Below are 18,161 nucleotides of genomic sequence, written 5' to 3' on the forward strand. Positions count from 1 at the left end.
AAAATGCATGTTGAATTAATACTGAAACAGTTAATTTTTGGATACCTTTTCTTCTTCTACTAGAAATAGAAGACTTGTTTTCTTCACTTAAACATATCCAACATACTTTGGTAGATTCTCAGAGCCAGGAGGATATTTCACTGCTTTTACAACTTGTTCAAAATAAGGATTTCCAGAATGCATTTAAGATACACAATGCCATCACAGTACACATGAACAAGGCCAGTCCTCCATTTCCTCTTATCTCCAACGCACAAGATCTTGCTCAAGAGGTATGTATTCTAAACATCTTGTTGATGTCTACAAGGTAATTAGTAGTGGCAGGAAGGCAGGATTATTGGAAAATACTAATGTGACTATAAGATTTGTTTGAATTAATTACTGTTAATTACATGTTAATAATGTATTGTGACAGTTTACTACATGCATTTTATCCTAAAAACAAAAAAAGTTTACTTCAGAGTCAGAACACTGTTTCATGAAGAGTTAATTTTTTATATATAATCATAAATTTGGATAGTAACAAATATTTGAATTACTAGAGAGCAATTTGTTAATGTTTTTAGTATAGTTTTATGAATTTTAAGCATTATACATTATAAACTGAGATAGTGAATACTGATGAGATAATTATAACTGATAATCAGGCATTATATAACGCCTAAGATTTATTATGTCTAGGTATTTGGAAGTTTTCCTCCTATAAAAACTGTAGACATTTCAAATTATTAAATCTTAATATACTATGGGAGTTTTTATTGTTAACATGATGACTTAAATTCTTGTTTCTGATGCTAACTGGTGTTCAGTGTTTGATCTGTTATGCAAACATCTTTTAAATTTAAGATTTAAAAAGGGTATAAATAAACTCTCCTGTTTTGGGGAGTAGACAGTCTCTCATTATTCTAGCGTTTTAAGTTATTTTGGTATTATTAAAATGAATAATTCTGGAATCCCATCAAGTGAATGTATTTCATTGAATGCCAACATGAGCAGAAAATGGGCTATTGGGGAGGGAGGACATCTAGAGCTACAGAACCTATAAAATAGGTTAGAAGGTACTTTGTAGATTAGCACATAATTGTCCCCAAGGGAGATATTTTTCTCACTTGTCATATTTACTTATGGTTTAAATGGTTTTCTGAAATTTCTTAAAATTACTTTTCTTACGGAGATTGAAATAACATTACCTTGATCTTATACTATTCACACACGTAGGCAATTCTGGACTCACTTCCAGGATAGAAGGAAAAGACGAGTACCAATATATTTGGTAAAAATATGACATATTTGAGAACACACAGGCAAGTGAACTGGTTTCAAATCCGGTTGGGAAGAATACAAAATAAATCATCATAATCATTCCTGTCCCTGTTAGGAGGAAGGTTTGTCCAGCTGGCTACTGGGTCCTTGTTTTGCTAAATACAACAATGGGTGAAGAAGAGAGTGAGAGAAGCAAGACAGATCACAATTGCTCCAATTGAAAAAAGCTGACACACACAATAGAAAGGTGGAAAGAAGGGAGAAAAGAAACAACTTAGCTTAAAGGGTTTTAGGAGTTGAGAAAAGCAAAGAACTAAAGTGGCTTAAAGAGTAAATGCCTTGGGAAGAAAGAAGTTGTTAAAAAGGACTTTAAAAAAGATCAATTTTGAATATTAGTTTTAGGATAGTTCACATATTCACATATGTGAATATAGGATAGTTCACTATTTTAAAAGTACTGTATAAAGGAGATTTTCTGAAAGTTTGCTTTCACGTCCTTAGAGTAACTAAGTGATAGAACGTGAATGGTTTCCCCTGGAGTGTGCATGACTGTGAAGTTGCCCTTTCAGTACATTATACTTGTGAAAAAAGCACATAGTCAGAACTCAACAAGGAGAGGATTGTTAAATCTGATAACAAAATCGTAAAGGTTAAATGGACCCATTGCCTTTATGTTACAGCTGGAAAAAAATATCAGCAATCACCAATCCAACTCCCCTGTTTCACATTCTGAATATTGAGGCCTAGTGAGGTTAAGTTAAAAAAAAAAACTCAAGAAATTTAGTGAAACATTCAGAAGTATTCTTTGTTTACGTGGCTTAAAATATCAGTTAAACATTAGGTATCATATAATAATAAAGCCTATGGAAACCTCAAATTTTAAGGTCTAGATTAAATCTTTGATGATCTAGCATATTTACTAATAAACACAAACCAAATTTCTTAGATATTATAGTGCTTTTTTTTTTTTTTTTGAGATGGAGTCTTGCACTGTTGCCCAGGCTGGAGTGCAGTGGCACGATCTCAGCTCACTGCAAGCTCTGCCTCCTGGGTTCACGCCATTCTCCTGCCTCAGCCTTCGGAGTAGCTGGGGCTACAGGTGCCCGCCACCATACCCAGCTAATTTTTTGTACTTTTAGTAGAGATGGGGTTTCACCGTGTTAGCCAGGATGGTCTCGATCTCCTGACCTCGTGATCCACCCACCTCGGCCTCCCAAAGTGCTGGGATTACAGGTGTGAGCCACTGCGCCTGGCCCTAGGATATTATAGTGCTTTTATAAAGAAAATTTAGAACTTGGACTTCATTAGATGAACTTATAAACACCTTTAAGAGAGTAAAAATGAAAGCCAACGTGCTGAGAAATGGTATTTGATTTTGAGATATTGAAGTGTGTGTGTGTGTGTGTGTGTGTAAATATATGACAAAAACTTGTCTATGAAATATATAAAGAACTCTTGTTGGCCGGGTGCGGTCTGTAATACCAGCACTTTGGGAGGCTCACTCCTGTAATCCCAGCATTTTGGGAGGCCAAGGCGGGTGGATCATTTGAGGTCAGGAGTTCAAGACCAGCCTGGCCAACATGGTGAAACCTGGTCTCTACTAAAAAAAAAATACAAAAATTAGCTGGCTGTAGTGGTGTACACCTGCAATTCCAGCTGCTTGGGAGGCTGAGGCAGGAGAATCACTTAAACCCGGGAGGCAAAGGTTGCAGTGAGCTGAGATTGCACCACTGCATTCCAGTCTGGGCGACGGAGTGAGACCCTGTCTCAAAAAAAAAAAAACTCTTGGAAATTAATAAGAAAAAAAGATTACTCGGTTAAAAAAAAAATTGACAAAGAACAGTCACTTCACAAAAAAGAGGAAATCCAAATGGCCAATAGCAATGAAAAGATAACTAGGCATCATTAGCCAACAGAGAAATGCAAATTAAAACATAATGAGATACAGTTACACTGACACCAGAATGACAATGATTACAATTTAAAAGACTGTCAGTATTGTTTGTGAACTTATGGAACAACTGAAACTCTCATACATCACTGGTGGAGTATAAATTGATACTACCACTTTGGAAAAATGTTTGGCAGTATCTGCTAAAGCTAATGTACCTATATACTGTGACCCAGCAATTTCACTTGTAGGTATATAGCCAAGAGAAATGAAAATGTGTCCACAGAAAAGCTTAAAAACAGATGTTCATAGCAACCAGATAATAGAAACCAAAAAAAACCTAGATGTTTGTCAACCTGTGAAAGTTGCATTAGGCTTTTGCTGTGGAGGAACAATGAGTAAACAATTACAGTCTAATGAGAAGTGCTATGATGGCAATATGAGAAGAGTGCCAACAGCACCGAGATATGCCTAATTCTGTTTTGGGAGGATGGGAAGGATGAGGGGAATGATGAGAAGAAGGAAAAAACATAGAAGGAAATTTAATTTGCTGAGTCTTGAGGGGTGACTGAGAATATACCAGGAAGCGTAAGAAAGAGGAAAAGGCATTCCATGCTCAAAGGGTACAGAGGTGGTAGTGAGAGAGAAAGCCTGGCAAATTTCTTGAATGCTAAGTAAGTATAGGACTTAATGTTAAAAGATGGTGTCCAGACGCCGGATGCAGTGGCTCACGCCTGTAATCCCAGCATTTTGGGAGGCCAAGGTGGGCAGATCACGAGGTCAGGAGATCGAGACCATCCTGGCTAACACGGTGAAACGCTGTCTCTACTAAAAATACAAAAAAATTAGCCGGGTGTGGTGGTACTCAGGAGGCTGAGGCAGGAGAATGGCATGAACCCGGGGAGGCAGAGCTTACAGTGAGCCAAGATCGCGCCACTGCACTCCATCCAGCCTGGGCAACAGAGTGAAACTCTGTCTCAAAAAAAAAAAAAAGATGGTGTCTAGATCCTGAAGGCCATTAATAAATTTAAATTTATCCTATGATGGATTACTTTGGTAAATATTTTAAATATTTTAAAAGAATTAACATATGAATAGGTGAAAGGAGAAAACCATATGATCTTTGTTTTGAGACAGAGTCTCGCTCTGTCACCCAGGCTGCTGTGCAGTGGCATAATTATGGCTCACTGCAACCTCAACCTCCTGGGCTCAAGCAGTCCTCCCACCTCAGCCTCCTGAATAGCTGGGACTCAAACTCTTGGGCTCAAACAATCCTTCCATCTCAGCCTCCCAGAGTACTGGGATTACAGGCGTGAGCCACAGCACCTGGCCTCCTATGATGATTTTGATGCAGAGAAGGCATCTGAAAAAAATTCAGTACTTTTTCTTTGTTGATACAAATTCTTAGAAAGCCAGTCACATTATTTTAACTTGATAATAGTCAAAAATAATACCACATGTGTGACAAAGCACTTTGGGGGAAAAAAAGAAAAATAATAATACCAGAAACCAATAGCATCTTCCCTAATGGTGAAACACCCACACATTGCCATTTAAGTCTTGAATAAGATAAAGAAACTCCAGATGCCCACCACTAGTATTCAACATTTTTTGGCAGTACCAGTCAGTGCAATAAAACAGGAAGAAGTAATGAATTATGAAGTTGTATAGGAACAGGGAAAATATGAATTAATTTATACAGATGCACACACATATCTCATTTAAACTGCATGTAAGAGGTAATGGAAGAATTAATAAACTATTAAAAAGGCTATCTCTGGGTGTTAGATAAATAGGTAATTTTACTAGTTTTTTTGTGTTTCTCAAATTTAACAGGAAAAGGTCACTTCATAAAACATTTAAAGCAAGAAATTTATTCTATACATGATTGCGAATCTACTGAAGAATTTTGAACAGATTTATATAAACAGGCTTCTAATTTAAAATATTACTTTGATAACATTGTGGAAAGTCAGTGGAAACATAGAATAATGTGGAGGCTATTGTAATTGTCCAGATGTAAGATTTTGAATAGCAGTTGTGCATGGATTATAGAAATATTTAAGTAGAAAATTAATAGGACATAGTGTCTCTATGTGGGTAATAAAGGTAAAGGAGACATCAAGGATGACTTCCTATCCTCTCTTCCTTTCATTGAATTCATTAAATATTTCAGTGCTATTTGTCAGACATTCTGCCAATAGTCAGATATGAAGCTGAATAAGATACAATTCTATCTTCATTGAGCTCAGTCTAGTGGGGAAATAGCCCTATTGATAATTTTAGATCAAATGTTCAGTCTTACGAGTACATATTATCTAGGCAAATAGAATAAGGCAATTCAGGTAGCTGAGACAGCTAGTATAATCACAGTTGTTGTGGGGAGACAGCATGGTTTGTGCAGGGAACAAGCAGTTTAATGCTGAATCAAAAAGGTTAAGGCATAAGGAATGCCAGGAGATAGGGCTGGAAAAGACGAAAGAATCAGATGGTGATGGTCCTTAGATTTAATACTAAGGAGCTTAGACTTAATCTTGTGACAGAGAGCCACTCAGAACTAGAATGGTCATATTTCTGTTTTAAAAAGGATATTTAGTGACATAGAAAAATAAAATATTTTAGTAATTTATTAGTATCAAGTCAAAATAGTTATACTGTTACTAGGGGCCGGGCGTGGTGGCTCACGCCTGTCATCCCAGCACTTTGGGAGGCCGAGGTGGGCGGACCGCCTGAGGTCAGGAGTTCGAGACTAGTCTGGCCAACATGGTGAAACCCTGTCTCTACTAAAAATAAAAAAAACTAGTTGGGTGTGGTGGCGGGCACCTGTAATCCCAGCTACTCAGGAGTCTGAGGCAGGAGAATCGCTTGAACCCGGGAGGCGAAGGTTGCAGTGAGCCAAGATCATGCCATTGCACTCCAGCCTGGGCGACAAGAGTGAAACTCCGTCTCAAAAAAAAAAAAAACTATTATAAAAACTATGAGTAGCATGATCTCATTTTGGTAAAAATAAATGTCAAGAATAAAGAAGGGGTATATACATAGAAATTTTCTCAAAGTTTAGATGCTATGGGTACATTTTTGGAGTAACTGACTTTATTGAGATATAATTTACATGCACTTAAAATGAGTGTGTTTTATTGTATAGTTCAGTGTATTTTGACATATATGTACATCTGTAAAACATACAACTGCTATCAAGTTGTAGAAGCATCCATCACTCCACAGAGCTTCTCTCCCACGGCCCTTTGCGATGACAATCACCTCTTTCAATCCTCAGGCCCTATGAATATCCACTGATTTGCTTTCTGTTTTACAAATTTGTCATTTGTGGACATTTCATATAAATGTAATAAGACAATAGGTGGTCTTTTCTGTCAGACTTCTTTTGCTTAGTATAATGTTTTTGAGATTCATCCATGTTGTTCTTGTATCAGTAGTTTGTAAATTGCTGAGTATCATTTCATTCTTTGAATATCCCACAATTTGACCACTTACCTATTGATGGATATTTGGGTTGTTTCCTGTTTATGATTCTAGTAGGTAGGTAATGGTATCTTGTTTTGATTTGCATGTACATAGTGACTAATGATATTGAGCATTATTCTATATGTGTATTGGCTATTTCTCTATCTTTTGTGAAATATCCGGTTAGATCTTATTTCCATTTTAATCGTCTTGAGTTGTAAGAGTTCTTAATATATTCTGGCTACAAGTTCTTTGTCAGATACATATATCAAGGTGAATATTTTGGTAAAAACAAGTAGAAAAATGTAGGAAGGATATATACCAAAGTGATTATCCCTAAGTACAATAAAAGTCCATTCTTTTACTTCCTTCCTTTTGGTTATCAATTTTCTGATTTTTCACATTTAACATACATCATTTTTATAATTAAAAAAATAATTAGTTTTAAAATACAAAAGGGTCTTGCCTCTGAAGGAAAACAAGGAAAAGTGGTATAGCTAAAGAAGAGTACAAGGTCAGGAAAGGGTATTTTTAAAGATAAGGGATTAGAGCATTTTTATAGGCCAATGGAAAGGAGCAGTAGAATAAAAGAATAGCCTTTTAATTCCTTAACACCGTTGTAGAAGTAGCTGATGATATGTGTTGACACTAGAATAAGCAACATATAGGTTAGTAGGGCAGTGGGTAAACACGGGAGTTCTAAATTTCTTTAGAAGGGAAGATCTCAGAGATGTTTAGGAACTGACTTAAAAGTGGGAATAGGGAAAAAATCTCTAATACGGAAAATTATTATTGAGCTGACTCAGTGTATTTTCTATACCCTTGGTACATTTTTAATCCAGAATTATCTTCCCATCCTCAGAGTTTCTTCAGCTGTCAAAAGGTGTATGATCAAGACTACAGATTTCATTTAAAATTAATGTAGACTTGATAAACTTTAAAAGGGAAAATACCCTCTTTTAAAAACAACTTTTAGTTGCCCACAGTCTTAAATCCTGGGTCTTAAAGCCTTAAAGCCTTGTCCATTGTAAGATTTTAGTTGAGTTCTTGAAGAAGATAATATTTGCTCTGCCGTCCTGTTTATACATATGGAACTCTACAATTAGAAATATAATTTTCTAAGTACCAAAACCTGAGGACAGACTGGTTTTGGTACTGTCATTGCTTTGATCCACTTGCTGTGGTAAAATTAATTAATCCCAAAATTATCATCTCTTGGGTTTCATAGGGAAATTACTGATAAAATGATTTAAAATAGCCATAAAAGGTATAGAATTACTGGGTTCCTGTATTATGAATTACCTTTTTTTTTTTTTTTTTTTTTTTTTTTGAGAAAGTCTCATTCCATCATCCAGGCTGGAATGCAGTGGCGCCATCTCAGCTCACTGCAACCTCTACCTCCTGGGTTCAAGCCATTCTCATGCCTCAGCCTCTTGAGTAGCTGGAATTACAGGCACACGCCACCACGCCTGGCTAATTTTTGTATTTTTAGTAGAGACAGTATTTTGCCATGTTGGCCAGGCTGGTCTCGAACTCCTGACCTCAAGTGATCTGCCTGCTTTGGCTTCCCAAAGTGCTGGGATTACTGGTGTGAGCCATATGTATCTGGCCTGTTTTAAGATTTTCTTAATCAGTCTTTGAAGCACCATAAATAGTAGGTGCCATTCTAAAGATAAGGAAACAGGCTAAAAAAATTTATAACCAAGGGGAGTTTATCCTAGGAAGACAAAGATTTCTCGACTGTGGGAAATTTAATGTAATCCATTATATTATGGTGATTGTTCCATTACACTCATATAAATTCATCTTGTTAGACTGTCAGTCTTTTTTTTTAATTATATAAAAAAATTTATAAAATAGAGACAGGGTCTCACTGTGTTGCCCAGGCTGGTCTCAAACTCCTGGGCTTAAGCAATCCGCTTGCCTCAGCCTCTCAAAGTTCTGGGATTACAGGTGTGAGCCACTGCACCCAGCCTGACTATAACTCTTTCAGTTGTCATCTCTGATTTTAAATAGTCACATAAATGATTTAAAAACTATAAAATAGCAAGGTAACTGTTAGGACAGTTTTTCTTTTCTTATGTAATTATTATTAATGAATTTTATGGTATGTTGGGCGAAACGTTCAAGATGGAAGTATTTTGTCTATAGGCGTAAGTACCAAAATCTTATTTAGTGTTTTTTTAATAAGAAATACTGTTGTTTTATCCATAATAACAAGATTGAAAACTCTCATAATTCTTTTTAGTGATTTTATTTCTTACAAGTATTTTTATTATTTTAATTTGTACTTAAAAAATATGACCCTGCATACAGGTGCTACTGATACTTCCTATAATCTAGGAAGAATAATCTTTATTTTTGTTTCTTAGGTACAAACTGTTTTGAAGCCAGTTCATCATAAGGAAGGACAAGAACTAACTGCTTTGCTGAATACTCCACATATTCAGGTAGAAAATGGACAGAATACTATATATGTGGTTTTTCCAGCATTCTTCTATTTTTTTAAATCAAAGACTCCAGTACTGGAAGAGAAGTCAAACATTCTCTAGCCTATTTTGATGTTTACAACCCCATCTATAACATAGTAGTTATTGTTGGATTATATATTTTCAGATTTAAAATGAACCAAATTATTTTTGAAACAACCTTTTCTTTAAAAATTAGGCAAAAATTCTTCCCCCCTTTGGTTGTATTTTCTGTAAGTTTAATTATCTAGGGTGTGTAGACCTTTACATTGATGTTATCTTCCGAAGTTTAGTAAGCATTTTAGACTTTCATAACCCATTCCAGAGTATGCCCTTAGTATACTTAACACATCTTTATTATTAGCTCTAATTAATTATAACACTTTTAAAGATTTAATGGTCAGAATACTATGTACATAGGTTAAAAATCACTCTGCAGAAATAAATCATGCTGTTACTTAAAATGCCATGGATTTCTTTGAAACAGGCACTTTTACTGGCCCACGATAAGGTTGCTGAGCAGGAAATGCAGCTAGAGCCCATTACAGATGAGAGAGTTTATGAAAGTATTGGCCAGTATGGAGGAGAAACTGTAAAAATAGTTCGTATAGAAAAGGCTCGTGATATTCCGTTGGTAAGTGTCCCACATACTGTTTTTAAACAAGTGCTGTTGTGTGCTTCAAAAGTCTGGTTAATTTCAGAATTCTAATGAATAGAGTATTTCTGAAGCAGAAAGTGTGGGGGAAATGGTCAACTTTTAAATCTAATTACAATTACTCTAGTTGTGTAAATAAATTTTTTCTTAAGATAACTGAAGGTTAGTATTGTTGAATAGAAAAAATAGAATTTAAAAATAAATGCTTAACAAAAATTGTATTATTTTTATTTTTAAATTATACATATATATATTTTTAGGGTGCTACAGTTCGTAATGAAATGGACTCTGTCATCATTAGCCGGATAGTAAAAGGGGGTGCTGCAGAGAAAAGTGGTCTGTTGCATGAAGGAGATGAAGTTCTAGAGATTAATGGCATTGAAATTCGGGGGAAAGATGTCAATGAGGTTTTTGACTTGTTGGTAAGTTGACGCAGCTAGAAGAATAATTGATAGCTTTTAGAAAGCTCTTATTAGACTTTAGAATAAAATATTTTTAAAATAACTGTTAAGAGCACTAGATGATTTCTAGCCTGATTTTTCCATGATGTAACTGTTCCACAGTATTTGTTAGCAGTTTTATTTTTGGGTGGTACCACTGATTTTTTTTACTTTCTGATGTATCACTATCACATATATTTTATTTTTCTGGAATCAGTAATATAACTCATTAATTCACTCAGTACATATTTATTGAGTGCCTAATATGCACTAGCCACTTGGGAAACAGTAACAAAACAAAGTCTGTGTCCTGATGATTTTTTGTGTTCTATTATTTTATTATCTGTAATTGATTGTTGTTTTCCTAATAATATTAGATAATAACAGTGCTATAGATCTGCAGTGTCCGGCATAATAATCACTAGCTGCATATAGCTATTTCTGTTTAAATTAAGTAAAATTTAAAATTCAGTTCCTTATTCGCACTAGCTGCATTTCAAGTGCTGAGCAGTATGTAGCTAATGGCTACCATTATTAAGATACAGAAATAGCACATTTCCATCATTGGAGAAAGTTCTATTGGATAGTGCTAGTATAATCAGAAAATCATTTCTAGACATCTTTTGAGTGCAATTTATGATCACTTTGTACACACGCACAGACTAGATTTATGGTCCTAGTTATTCAGCATCTGTTATTACAGTGGAATCTCTACTATCTACTGATTCTGTTGTAAAATCTAGAGACATCTTCACACACTTATTTTCATCCAGCCCCATTCATTGCTTTGGTAGAGCAAAGTGCTGCTGGTCATTTAAGTCTGTGGAGGGGTTCTGAAATAGTCCACTTTAGGGAATATAGATCATAAAATTATGGAATGATTTTCATAAATGCAAATTTAAAAAATAACCTGATCTTTCTATTACAGTCTGATATGCATGGTACTTTGACTTTTGTCCTGATTCCCAGTCAACAGATCAAGCCGCCTCCTGCCAAGGAAACAGTAGTAAGTGATTTTTAAATGTTCATTATTTATGTGTTTGTGGATGCTGTTTACTTCTGATACTGTTTACTGTTACAGAAATGTCACTGTTTCCTGTACTCAAATAGAGATAAATTCAATCATTTTTATTTAAATAAATATGAAATATCAATGTTTTAAATTAGTAAACTCTGCACCTTTTTTTTTGGAAGGTGGAAGATGGAATCTCCATCTGTTGCCCAGGGTAGAGTGCAGTGGTGTGATCTTGGCTCACTGCAACCTATGCCTTCCAGGTTCAAATGATTCTCCCACCTCAGCCTCTTGAGTAGCTGGGATTCCAGGCGCATGCCACCACACCCAGCTGATTTTTGTATTTTTGGTAGAGATGGGGTTTTGCCATGTTGGCCAGGTTGATCTTGAACTCCTGGCTTCATGTGATCTGCCTGCCTCGGCCTCCCAAAGTGCTGGGATTACAGGTGTGAGCCTTCACATCCAGCCAACTCTGCACCTTTTTAAAATAAAATGTAGAAAATAATTTCAGTTTCAGAATTTTTTTTTATAGTTATAGGTGGGTTTACTTAACTTAGTATGGAGTAGGGCAAGTGCTTTTTAAAAAGTATGTGCAACCCTTCTTTTAGAGTATATTGTTCTGTTAGACATTTACTCAGCTAGATCTGTTAAAAGTCAGTCTCCATTACCATACAGTCAAGCAATTGCATTCCAAAGTATATATCCAAAAGGACTGAAAACATATATTCACATAAGAATGTCTACATGAATGTTCATAGCAGCAGCATTCACAGTAGCTAGAAAGTAGTAACAACCCAAATGTCTGTCAGGTGATGAATGAAAGACAAAATATGTATGTATGATGGGATATTATTTGATAATTTTAAAGGCTACAGTACTGATATATGCTACAACATGGATGAACCTTGAAGAAATTATGCTGAGCGAAGGAAGCCAGTCACAAAAGGCCATATATTGGTTCATTTATATAAAATGTCCAGAATAGGTAAATCCATAGGAGAGAAAGCAGATTAGTAATTCCTTAGATGTGGAGATGAGGATTTATGAGGGAATGGTGATTACTAATCAGTACCAAGTTTCTTTTTGAGGGGATAAGTATGTTTTAAAATTGTTTGTGGTGATAATTGTACAAATCTGTGAATAAACTAAAACCATCCAATTGTGTACATGAGTGAATTGTATATGAATTATATATCAATAAAGCTATTTAAAAATGAAACACTTTAAAGTGTTGAATTAACATGGAAGCTTGATGTATTGCATCTGTTATTCTTAACTTTAAAGCATAGCAGTTTGAGAAAGAACAGTTTCATTTTTCTCTCAATATTTCATCACAGGTATGCTTTATAGTTTGGCTATCATTCCATGTTTTCCCTTCATTTTTTACAGAACATACTGAAGTTGATATTGTATCTGCAACCTACTTTATGTTTACAATTTTTTTGCAGGAAGAGAAATGAGGAAATATAGTTTGTCTTTGAATTTAAACAGCTTGATTCTCTGTGCATTGTGCTGTTCCCTGTATCTCTACTGTGTATAAGCCCTGAACTTCAAAAGTAGCTCTGCAAACTGAGGAAACATAACAGAGGAGGGTTGGAATATACTCCTACTTACTTATCTACAATAATCCATCCCTCCTGAGTAAATGACTTTTGTCTTTTGAGAATAAATGTCAGAAGTTAAGACTTTTTTTTTTTTTTTGAGGTGGGATCTGGCTGTATTATCCAGGCTGGAGTGCAGTGGTGTGATCATGACTCCTGCAGCCTTGACTGCCTGGGCTCAAGCAGTCCTCCTACCTCAGCCTCCCTAGTAGCTGGAAACACAGATGCATACTACCACATCCGGCTAATTTTTTTGTACTTTTGGTAGAGATGGCTTTCACTATGTTGCCCAGGCTAGTCTCGAACTCCTGAGCTCAAGTGGTCCACCTGCCTTGGCCTCCCGAAGTGTTGGGATTACAGACGTGAGCCACAATGCCCAGCCAAGACATGTTTTCTCAACATTTTTTTCCTGCTATTCATGCAGAATCTGGAATTCTGTAAAAGAAAAGCCATTTTTTCATGGATAGAATTAATCGAAGTGTTACATTGAAACTTGTTGATTCTCGTATGCAAAACAGAATATCAAAGCAATTAACTTACACAGATTGTTTCAACCTAAGAATGAAATAACTTACTTATCCTTTAGTGGTTATTTAACCCCCAACTTTCATTATTGATTAAGAATAAAAGGCTGGTTTAATCTGAAGACCAAAGGAATATAGGTTCATGGTGAACAATCTCAGGAACTACTTAACTGGAAAATGAACTAGCTTAAAAAGGAAGAAAGTGGGAGAAAGAGCAAAATGCCACATCTATCCCTTTTAAAATGGAGCTTTTTCTGTTCTTTTTACTTGGAGTCTCACTCTTGTCACCGAGGCAAGCAGTGGCACCATCTGGGCTCACTGCAACCTCCGCCTCCCAGAGTCAAGCAGTTCTCCTGCTTCAGCCTCCCTAGTAGCTGAGACTACAAGTGCATGCCACCACATCCAGCTAATTTTTGTATTTTTAGCAGAGATGGGGTTTCACTATGTTGGCCACGCTGGTCTCGAACTCCTGACCTCAGGTGATCTGCCCGCCTTGGCCTCCCAAAGTGCTGGGATTACAGGCATGAGCCACCGAACCCGGCCTATTTTCATATTTAAAGTAGGGATCTTTTGAGAATAGAGTGATGTGCAGTATTTTTCTTTTCCTTCTTTTCTCTTTTGTTTTTTGTTTTTTTTGAGACGGAGTCTTGCTCTGTCACCCAGGCTGGAGTACAGTGGTGCGATCTTGGCTCACTGTAACCTCTGCCTCCTGTGTTCAAGCATTCTCCTGACTCAGCCTCCCAAGTAGCTGGGATTACAGGCGCCCGCCACCATGCCTGGCTGAATTTGTGTGTGTGTGTGTATTTTTAGTAGAGACAGAGTTTCACCATGTTGGCCAGGCTGGTCTTGAACTCCTGACCTCTGATGATCCGCCCACCTTGGCCTCCCAAAGTGCTGGGATTACAGGCATGAGCCACCACGCCCAGCCCCTTCTTTTCTCTTTTTATTATGAATAACTCTCAATTGCAATATATCTTGCCAAGTTTTGTCAAACCTAACTGGCTTAAAATGAACTGCTATTATTAAAGCTCATTGAGGCTGTCCAGAAAGGAAACAGTAATAGGAAATCATAATCTTGGTTGACATATGCAGAATAATTATCTATGGAATTAATAATCTAAAGAAATTAGAACCAATTTATTGAGTATCATTATGGTACAGGTCAGCATCTGTTGATATCAGCAGCAGCAGATATCTTTCTGATTTATGTTTTGTGATGTTAGAAATGTGTTTAAGACAGATATACAAAATAAGTGTTATCTGAAACCCCTATATAATGACTTGTTGAATTATGATGTCATGTATGACAACAATAAGCTGTGTCAGAAGTGCTCTCTTGAGTTCTTAAATTTCTTTTGTATCACACATAGCAATCAGTGGCTGCTCTTTCAGTAGCAGAGGGCAAGAGTCTTGGCACCTTTGTATTTCACTTCCTGAGTAACTGGCACATTTGATCTAGGAAATGCATACATTATTCAAACGTACAGTTTCCTTCTCTCGGCCTTTTTAAAAAAAGGAAGGATTGGATTTCCCAGACTAGTTTGTAAAACTTTAGATTATTCTATACTATAATAATATGTAGGAAGGGCATAATAGACTTTTATCTGAATGGGACTTTTTCATTTAGTCTAATGCCATAATCTAACAAGGAGTGTATTTAAATGAAGAAGGATCACATCGCTTATTAGTTACAGAATATGTACCAGAAAATTAACAGATTATTGATTAATACATATAAGCTATTATTATGATTATGTACTCTGTGCCAGGCACTACCGAGATAACTGTGTTGTAAAGAAAAGTTGAGAACCACTGCTATCAAATACATTGCTTTCCCATTATAGGTATAAAAATGTATTAATAAAGACATTTATTTCTTGGTGGATGTGGGGAAAGGAGAAATTCTAGTGTTGTGTGGAGATACTTAAAAACTTGCTTGGTGCTATAAAGGCTTTCCTTGACTCACTTTCACTATTTTCTCTTCTACAATGAACTTTAAGAGTTAAAGATAAATCTACAATAGTAAGAGATACAGAAATAAAAATTACAAAGAAAAATATTTTGGTAGCAGAGATGTGGAATCAACCTAAATGCCCATCGATGATAGATTCGATAAAGAAAATGTGGTATATATACACCATGGAATACGAATGCAGCCATAAAAAAATGAGATCATATCCTTTGCAGGGACATGGATGGAGTTGGAGGCCATTGTCCTTAGCAAACTAACACAGGAACAGAAAACCAAATACCACATGTTCTCTTATATGTGGGAGCTAAATGATGAGAACACGTGGACACATAAAGGGGAACAACACACACTAGGGTCTTTCAGAGGGTAGAGGGCAGGGGGAGGGAGAGGATCAGGAAAAGTAACTAATGGGTACTAGGCTTAATACCTGGGTGATGAAATAATCTGTACAACAAACCCCCAACACACAAGTTTACCTATGTAACAAACCTGCAGTTGTATCCCTGAACTTAACAGTTTAAAAAAAAAAAAAAAAGTCAGTGTAAAAAGTATAAAAGCCAACCTAATACTTAGACAATAGAAAAGGGAAAAACCAAACTTCCTTTTTTTTTTTTTTCTTTTTTTTCTCTTTGATTTTGAGGGCGTCACCAATGTGATAGCCTTACCTTCATGGGTACTAACCTTTCCATTAAGCTAATCCCAAAGTTGTCTCCCAAGTACACTGTCCAGGTGGTTGTGGCAAATTTATACTTTTCCAAAGGAGTGTCCATTGAGCAAGTGGAATATAGATCCTGAGTTTTAGATCAGCACTCTCCAAATATTTTTTTCTTTTTCTTTTTTTTTTTTTGGAGACAGAGTTTCACTCTGTTGTCCAGGCTGGAGTGCAATGGTGCCATCTTGGCTCACTGCAACCTCCGCCTCCTGGGTTCAAGTGATTCTCCCGCCTCAGCCTCCCAAGTAGCTGGGATTACAGCTATGCTGTACCGTGTACAAGTACCATCTACTGTGCCACCAGCTAATTTTGTTTTATACCTTTATCAATTAAAAAACATTGAACATGCCCCCTCCCATATTGTATATATATGTACTACTCTACTTACTATCCCAAATTACAATATAGGACAAGTTTTATTAATAAGTAATTCTAATAGCCTTCTTGATTGGTTGAAAAACAATATTTTGGAACATTGGATCCCTAAAAAACATGTAAATAAACTGATGAATCATTATCCCTGTACCCTATCCCCATTTCATCATTAGGACTTCAAATGTGAACAGCTTATAGATATTAAAAAAAGGAAAAAGAAAATGTTGGGCTGGAAGATAATTGCATCCAAACAGTTCTACAATTTGAAATGTAAACAGAAGATTTTGTTTTGTTCAGAAGCCAAATACTGTTTTGATCAGATATACTGTTCTGATATTATTATAGCATTATGAGGCCCTGGACCTTTCCTATGAGGGTCAGCTTATCTCCTTCATTTTAAAGGGGCTTTTTTTGTTGTATGAGAAACAAAATAATTTTGACACTAGCAGGAAAGATTGGTGGAGATAACTTCTAGAACTGGTAAGAATTAATCAGTGGAATATATGGATAAAAGTCATATAGTATCTGTTAAGGCAATACCCAGACTTTAACTCATTCAAATCATTAATTTTTCCTTAGGAAAAATTAATAAGAGCCTTTTCCTCTTAATTTTAGGAAAGTAAGAGCTTTTTCTCTTAATTTTAGGGTATATTTTAGATGGGACTAGAGAAACTTGTCACATAAGTAAAGCATGTTCTCTTCCCAGCCTACACAAAGAGGGGCCCTGTTCCAAGCCAGTTAAATTAGAATAGTTAAGGGATGAGAACTGCATAGGCAAGAGTAAATGGAAAAGCATCTCTGGGTGATTTTGTTGGCCTATGGCAATGGTTATAAATGTAGATATTCCCTCCTCACGGGTCTTAATTTCTCTCAGGGTAGTAGTTCCCTAAGATTGCTGTACCTAATAATTACCCAAGGAACCTGATTAAAATTCAGAGTCTGAGAGTCTGAGGTGCGGCATGAGAATTCAGCATTTTAATAAACATCCTAGGCAGGTGATCTGAGCAAAAACACTTTGAAAAACAACATACTGGGTAGGCTTTCAGAAAGTGATTTGATAAAATTGTCAATCAAGATTGACAAGTACTTTGATTTGATCTTTGAAAAATCTGGTAAAATTGATCTCTCCACTACAAGTGATGCCAAAAATTCCATTTTTAGATTCTCAAGGTTTTTTTTTTTTTTTTGGCAAAAAAGTAACAACTTAAACAGATTCTAGAAGTATTATTAATTGATAGGATGGTGCTCAAGCACTTTTTTTTTTTAAAGAAAACATATTTCTAGATAAAACTACATAGGAGATTTTTCCTCATGCCAAGATTATAAATTTGTATAATCTTTTTGCTCAATCTCTTAACTGTGTTTTGATTCACTGCTATCCCACACAACTTTCTAAAATTCATTTTTAGTGCTGACTGACAAAGATTTCAAGATTTTAATAAAAACTATTTTTTCACATCTAGAATGAGGTTCTTTAGGGCACTTTGCATTTAGGATGAGCCACAACACTTTCAAATTTGGTGTGTTATCTTAACTATATTTGGTACAAGATTATATACTATGCTATTCCATGTATATGAATTAATATACAGGGGAAAATAATCAGTGTTTCTAGAAATCAGGATGATGTTTATCCTTGGAGGGGATGGGATGGGTAGTGATGGAAAGAGACCAGGTGGGGCCTCTGAGGTGTTGGTGATATGATGGTTGTTGATTTGGATGCTAGTTATACAGGTCTGTTTAGTTAGTGAAAATTCACTATGCTATACACTTCTGATAATGT

The 18,161-nt window shown here is 35.9% G+C and overlaps 1 protein-coding gene across 6 annotated transcripts in view; it reads left to right on the forward strand.

Annotated features, from left to right (window-relative positions):
* PALS1 (protein associated with LIN7 1, MAGUK p55 family member) overlaps positions 1 to 18,161 on the forward strand; it is a 109,045-nt gene that overhangs the window by 65,703 nt on the left and 25,181 nt on the right. For all 6 annotated transcript variants that reach the window (XM_057299728.2, XM_057299730.2, XM_003824065.6 and 3 more), the window contains 5 exons: positions 64 to 272; positions 8,992 to 9,069; positions 9,575 to 9,721; positions 10,003 to 10,164; positions 11,111 to 11,188. In XM_057299728.2, the coding sequence (XP_057155711.1) occupies positions 64 to 272; positions 8,992 to 9,069; positions 9,575 to 9,721; positions 10,003 to 10,164; positions 11,111 to 11,188 (674 nt within the window). The remainder of the gene's footprint in view (positions 1 to 63; positions 273 to 8,991; positions 9,070 to 9,574; positions 9,722 to 10,002; positions 10,165 to 11,110; positions 11,189 to 18,161) is intronic.

The sequence above is a fragment of the Pan paniscus genome, chromosome 15 (assembly GCF_029289425.2).
Source record: "Pan paniscus chromosome 15, NHGRI_mPanPan1-v2.0_pri, whole genome shotgun sequence".
NCBI classification, from domain to species: Eukaryota; Metazoa; Chordata; class Mammalia; order Primates; family Hominidae; genus Pan; species Pan paniscus.